This window comes from Cannabis sativa, chromosome 6, assembly GCF_029168945.1.
Source record: "Cannabis sativa cultivar Pink pepper isolate KNU-18-1 chromosome 6, ASM2916894v1, whole genome shotgun sequence".
Classification (NCBI taxonomy): domain Eukaryota; kingdom Viridiplantae; phylum Streptophyta; class Magnoliopsida; order Rosales; family Cannabaceae; genus Cannabis; species Cannabis sativa.
In genome coordinates this window covers 69,324,172-69,331,022 of record NC_083606.1, presented here as the reverse complement: position 1 = coordinate 69,331,022, position 6,851 = coordinate 69,324,172, and the positions used below count along the sequence as shown (strand labels likewise).

Sequence of the window (6,851 nt, the reverse complement as noted above, 5' to 3'; positions counted from 1 at the left end):
TTTAGGAACTTTTTCAAATTAGAGGAATCAATTTGTTCAAAAAATTAATAGGTATAAATTTTGATATTGAGTGTTTTATTAGGGCCAAAATATGAAATTTCCCGTAGTTAACTGGTTTGTACTTATTTTTATGAAATGGCATAACATAAAGCGAGGGAGGCCAGTAAACTTGCTGCAAATTTTGCCATTGAATGGGATGTAAATGATGGAATAATTAATAAATATGATGACATTTTGAAAAAAAAATATATGACACCCATCTTATTTTTGGCCTAGCTAGGCATATAATTATAAACAACATTACAACTTGCAAGAAACAGCTTCATAATTTAGACCTAAACTATTACAGATGATTCTTTCTCTTTCGAGTATAGTATGCCATCCGAGGATAGAAGACGTTGAAGCGCGATAAATAATCGAGCCTAAAAGATTAAAGCCAACAAAAAACTTATTCAAATTGGTTTTCGGGGGATCGATTGTAGCTGAAGAAAATAAAAGTATTTAAAATTATTAACGAAAGAAAGAAGTTGGAGTTCTTACCCATTGAAAACCAGCTAGTACAAACCAAATGCCTGCTAAACCAAATCCTTTGACACTTACAAGCTGGTTTTTTAAGAAGAAACATAAATAAAGAAAGTGTTAAAAATGATAGCATGGATAACAGAACAGAAGTAGGAAATAATAATTCTACCTTTAGTAAAATTGCTCCCACGATAAAGCAGCCGCTCATTGTCATACTGATAAATTTTAGATCTCGACCGGCCTGTAAAAATAATTAGATATTAGATTTTTGAGTTTTGAATAAAGAGTCTGAAATCACCAGTTTTTGTTTGAGAGTGTAGTTATGATAATAATAAAAATAAGAAGAAACAAAAATCGCACCAGTAACGTTCCCTCGAGGCTGTGAGTTGGGGGTGTTGCAAGTACGATCAAAAAATATGGTATCAAAACAGTATGCATCTGCAAGAAAATACACCATAAGAAATCAGATAAACTAAGTCTTATAAATAATATTATTGCTATAGAAATGAGAGACTCTGTTCAAGAGATATAAGAGTAAATAAATCAGTTACATTTCACATCAACATGTTTTTTAATAACTTTAGAAGAAACAAATGTACATCAAACAGGTCAAAGAGAATAACTAACCTCTTTTATGATAATCTGATCAGGTGTATAGATATTGGGAAACAACCAAGGAATACAAGTTCCAAAAGTTCCTAAAACTACTCCAAAAACACCTCCCATAACGACTAGCGACTTGAGGAGCGTTCTAGCCTGTAAAACATCTTAAAAAAATTTAAAATGCCCTGAAAACTGAAGACTTTATAAGGCTATTAATCTGTAATCTATCAGTTTATAACACAAGAAAGTGTTGTTAGGAGTATCTAAACATGTTTATCGCAAGAAAAGCCACTGCCACCGGAAAACTGTTTTTAGTAATAAACTCGTGCAGATGATGAAACCTGATATAGGATTTAGTGGTTACAAGTTACAACATCTGTAAAAGTACCACGAACCTTTTCCAAATTACGTTTCACTCCATGAATCAACTCAGGCATAAATGATTGTGCAGTTTGAGATAGAGGTTCACCCCAAACAGTGCACATAAAGCAATTTTGGATCATGACCTAAGACAAAGAGTCAGTCAAGTATTCAAGTATTCATCAGCTTCAGCTTTATAAGAAACAAATCAAAGTAGAGAAATTAACGAGCCAAGTGTAAAAGAAACCTGATGAGCAGCTGTCGTGATTGTTCCCATGGATGTAGCAAAATACACTAGGAGAGTATAGAAAGCTATCTAAAAGTTAAAACACTTTAGATTCACAGAAATAATAATAAAAAAAAAAATCATTTCAATTCATGGGACGGAAAAATATGGACCTTGGCCATCAATGTTATGAAGACTGGAGCAGCAAGCTCAGTTATTGTCAGAATATCTTTCGGAGAGGGAATGGAAATTGAATATGCATTGTACCCTTTCTTGTTAAGACTTTCAATCATCATATATGCTGCAACAACCTAAACTTGTTCTTGTTAGATCCATTGTGTAACAAAACAAAATTAAATTTTTTTTGGGTCAAAATCTAGAATAAATTGATAAGTACACCAAAAATAATAACACCAAGTACAAAAATAAATCAAAATGTTCATCCAACATACCTGAGATGCCATTGTTGCCCATGCTGCACCAGCAATACCATAGTCAAAAACAATGCAGAGGATTATATCACCAACCCCATTTATAACACTTGCTGCAGCCAAAGCCTTTAAAGGTCCCCAAGAATCTTTCATGCCAAGACTGGAAACAGAATTACAGCATTACAATACAAACTCAGTAAAGTAGCATCTGTTCAATACCAAACCAAAGACAGCATTAAAACAATCACGATAACTTCAATATAGTCAGATAGCCATCACTAAGATGTTGGTTTTTAAAATTTAGTCTCAAAAATCCATCCTCATGAAAAATAATAAAAAAAATTCACCTAGCCAGATAAATTCTACTTCGATGTGTTAAAAATAATTATCAGGCCTCTATGATTCTTTATCAAGTATTTAGAAGTGAGAGAGACTCAAAGAAAAGAAAGCCGTGTTTTCCAGCAAATTGATTGGTTCATTTGTATATTTTAAACTTAATACACAGGTAACATGTAAGAAGAGATCAATAACCTTGCACTTTGAGCAACCCAACCAATAAGAACTGCCGGCCATGCCAAGCCTCGAATCTACCAAGAGAAATTTTTTGGTTCAATTGGATATTTATCCACAGCTCCACACAAATAGTATATTTCATTGAAGTAAAATTCAAAAGAAGCTAAGTACTGATTATACAAGAACATTAATAGAATAATAAGACCTCATGCATCCACGGTCTATTAGAATATCCAAGAACCCTTCACATTTTCTTTCTCATTTTGCTAATGCCAATGTCACAAAATATTGGGTAAAACATTGTTCATAAGTGCCTCAAACGAATAATATATACAATTCATATGAACAGTAACTAAGGAAAACTATAAGTATGATGCAATGAGTGACTGTCCTGAAAAGATCGTGATACATTGCTTCAGGACACATGGTATTATTCAGTACTCACACAAACTACTGAGCAAAGAAAATCCAAAACTAAAGTGGAAAATTCTGCTTGATTACTCTTTTGAATCTCATCTAGTGGATAATAAAAACGTTATGTTATAAAAATAATAGAAAGAAGATGTGGACAACTAAAATTTTCGTACCTGAACATAGGTGTTTGCTGCAGGGACAAGGTGGATATTTTTTGCCCCAGTAAAGGCTGAAAGTGACAGTATAAGTATCACAATCATCAGTCACTAATTGACTAAGAAATTTTCAAGGTATCAATAACACCTACGATTTAACTTATTAAGTATAATCAAACATTCAGTAAGAGAGTTCTTATTGTCAGATTTCTGAAACTAAGGCCCAGTCTTAATTACCAGTCAGAGCCCATGAGCCAAAAAATCTTGTAAACAAAAGCATCATGAAGCCACAAGTCAATCCAACAAAGAGCAAGACAGATATGTGATGTTGCACTTCTTTTTTATCCTGCAGCGAAACAAGAAGGTTAAGCACTGAACTTAAAAAAGGGAAAAGAACCAAAGAAACACTGTCATAGGATATTAATATTGTGTAGCTTTAGTTTCTGAAAATGGAGCATGAAAGAAGAAATAGTTTTTATTATAACCAAGATCTAGCATGACAAATAATAAGGTAATTAAATAAAAACATCCAAAACGAAATAGCAAATAGCGTGCGAAAGGAATAAAAAAAATCACCAAAATAGCTTCATTTTCAATTCATATTCACAAGTAATTCATGTAAAAAAAAAATCTTTAATGATTACATTGAAAGCTCCATCAATGCAATAATATAAAGTCATTCACCCCCCTACAAACAAGCCATGTAGAGCAGAGATATCTAACATATAGCATATAGAAGTAGTCAAGAAAATACAATCTGCTTCAGAGAGAACCAAGGAAATATCGAATTTTTAGTATGAACATCAATCTAATTGCAAACTTTTTATCATTCCCTCGGACCATCGAAGTTACAACCCACTTAACAACTATTTGCCTATTCACCAGAAAGACAATATAGTTTAAACAATACTAAAAATGAAGTTTTCTATTTTCTTCGTCCAACAAATATCTTTATAATGATTCATGATAAGACTTTGCTAAATATACTCATTAAGTATCACAAAAAGGAGACTAACCCGTTTGGCTAGTGCAGTGGCAACCATGTTAGAAGTTGCAATGGAGAGAAACATGAACAAATAACTCAAATTATCACATAGAACTGTTGCAGGACCTGCATAGATAAATTTACAAACAAAAATTCAGACTCAAGATAAAAAAAAAGGGGGGGTATTTTTACACTTAAATCAGTTTTGGCATTTTTACAAAAATTTACATAACAACCCACGTAGCACCAATGGAACAACTTAAATCGCAACTAAAATTTACATAACAACCCACGTAGAAACTACCAGAACAAGCATCAAAACAACCTAAACTTGAAATTTGAAAAAAAAAAAAAATTAGTATATGGGTAATTCCCCAACAATTTATTCATGCTTATCTTCCATTGGATGTATAGCATAATAATAAAAAGATATAATTGTGTAAGATAAATACATAATTTATTAATTAAGGAAAACCAAACAAATTTTAAAAAAATGAATGCGTACCTAAAGCAGCAAGCTCAAGAGAGCTTCTCTGTCCAATAACGGCAGTATCAATGAGACTCATAAGAGGACCACAGATCCAAAGCCCAGCAGCAGGTCCTGTAAACATCGCAATCTCCTTCATCTGATCCCACATACCTTGATTACCCAACAATCCTTCTCCCGTAATCTCCGCATTTTCCACCGCCAACACTCCTCCACCATCTTCATCACCAAAACTTTCTTCTCCGTCGGAAATTTCTCTGCCGGCTCCGGCGGCATTGCAATCGGGAAGTAAACGAAAACGGCGACCGGTTAATCTCAAACTCGGAAGACTAAGAGGAGAGGTACTAGTGGTGTTGCCGAAGCGAGTAGGTAGAGAGAGAATTGAATTACTGTTGAAGTTTGAGAATGATGAAGAAAGTAGTACTTGAGAGTGAGAGCGAGAGCGAGGAGTGTGTAGAAGTAGCCAAGGGTTTTGGAGTAGATGAGGTTGTTGAAGAATCATTTTCCCGGGAAAATGAAAAAATCTACGCCGAGAAAATAGTTGGTTTAAAAGAAGAAAAGTGTACGGACGATAATTCTATAGGTTGGAGAAGAAACAGAGAGATGGAAAAATGTAACTACCGGAGAGAGAGTGCTTTATATAATAAAATATTGGGTGTTTTTACAATACACCCTGCTACAATAGATGGAGTAAAATTTGATAATATTTTCACCGAAAAAATCCAGCTTCAACCATGAAAGTACTTTATTGAAGAAGAACTCACCCAATCTATAGTCCCAAAATCCCAGTCACGACCCGACCCTTGTGATCCCGATTAATTTCACCAAAACTATGCATTCCCTCCTCGTCAAATAATGCATTTATCAAGAGTGATACGAGCCAAACCGACAACGAACTCTATCTCACTTTTCTTACCCTTCCACAAAGTTGATTTCGTACGAACTAAATTGCTCAAACCAACATCACTACCTGCAGTGGCAGACTCAAGATTTAAAGTAAGGGGACGTCATTTTTTTTTAAAAGAGAAAGGGCAAAAGTAAAATTAAAAAGAAACAAAAATGCTCTTAATGAGATTATTAGAACCATTGATTTTTATCATAGTTGCAATCTAACTTAACTATTACACTAAAATTAATATTATGTTTATAAACATCATCTTTTATTATAAATATATGTCATAACTAACTAAAATGTATATACATTTTTTCCCAATTTTTTTCAAGGAGGCGACCGCCCCCCTCGCTTCTATGTGAGTTCGCCCCTGCACCTGAACACTTTGTTCCTCACCCAATTGTGAGAACATGTGAAGAAACCAGTCCCCAAATAATCCTGCATCAACTTGAATTATAGACAAAGCCGATATTCGCTAACAATTCACCGGCCCCATAACAAACTGGACACAACAAAGAAACATCCACATGTTTAGTCTTCAATTGAACTCTCATAGGAAGACACCCATCACCCTCCATACACAATTTGTTAGGACACATTTTTCACTACTACCTATCTAAGAGCACTCACATCACATCTTTTAAAATAGAGATTCTTTAAAATATAGAAAGAATTATTAAACTATAAATATACTATATCAAATGCTCTAAATTCTCTTTCTATTTTTTTTTTTCAAAGATAATTCTTCTCTATTTTAAAATTTATTATTCATGCTCTACATTTATAAAATACTATTTATTACTCTAAACGTATTTTATTAATTGTTTGAGATTTTAATTTTTTTTATATGGTTAATCAAAATAAAAAAAATAATATGCGTAAATATTAATATTATTTATTTAAAATAAATAAAATATATTAAAATTTAGGAAAAAGAAATATAGAATTTTTGTGATGTATTTAAAAAAAAAATACTAATGTATGGTCTAGTCTAAAATTTTGAAATAAAATAAAAAAATATAAAATTTTAATTATGTATTTTGAAGAATAGAGTAGAAACCACTTCTTGTCTCCAAGTCCAAATGTCACTCCCCATCCTAACTAGCATTACTTGAGCAAGAACTTTGTTTATTTATTTGAAAGAAAGATTTCATTAAAGTAAAAAATCAATTTTTACATGAGAACATAAAATCAAGGATAAGCATCAAGCCAAATAGCATTATTATTGAATATTGGTAATACCCCAATTTACATTTATCACAA

The 6,851-nt window shown here is 32.7% G+C and overlaps 1 protein-coding gene across 1 annotated transcript; it reads right to left on the bottom strand.

Moving 5' to 3' along the window:
• Window positions 1–245: 245 nt before the first annotated feature.
• On the bottom strand, window positions 246–5,366 carry LOC133038903 (protein DETOXIFICATION 46, chloroplastic-like). Its single transcript, XM_061117522.1, has 14 exons — window positions 4,715–5,366; window positions 4,241–4,335; window positions 3,462–3,570; window positions 3,243–3,298; window positions 2,674–2,729; window positions 2,164–2,302; window positions 1,885–2,022; window positions 1,733–1,801; window positions 1,521–1,631; window positions 1,150–1,278; window positions 883–960; window positions 692–763; window positions 541–603; window positions 246–422 (listed from the first exon to the last, which is right to left on the bottom strand). The coding sequence occupies exons 1-14, from the start codon at window positions 5,196–5,198 to the stop codon at window positions 336–338; spliced, it is 1,686 nt and encodes a 561-aa protein (XP_060973505.1). The 5' UTR covers window positions 5,199–5,366; the 3' UTR covers window positions 246–335.
• Window positions 5,367–6,851: the final 1,485 nt, after the last annotated feature.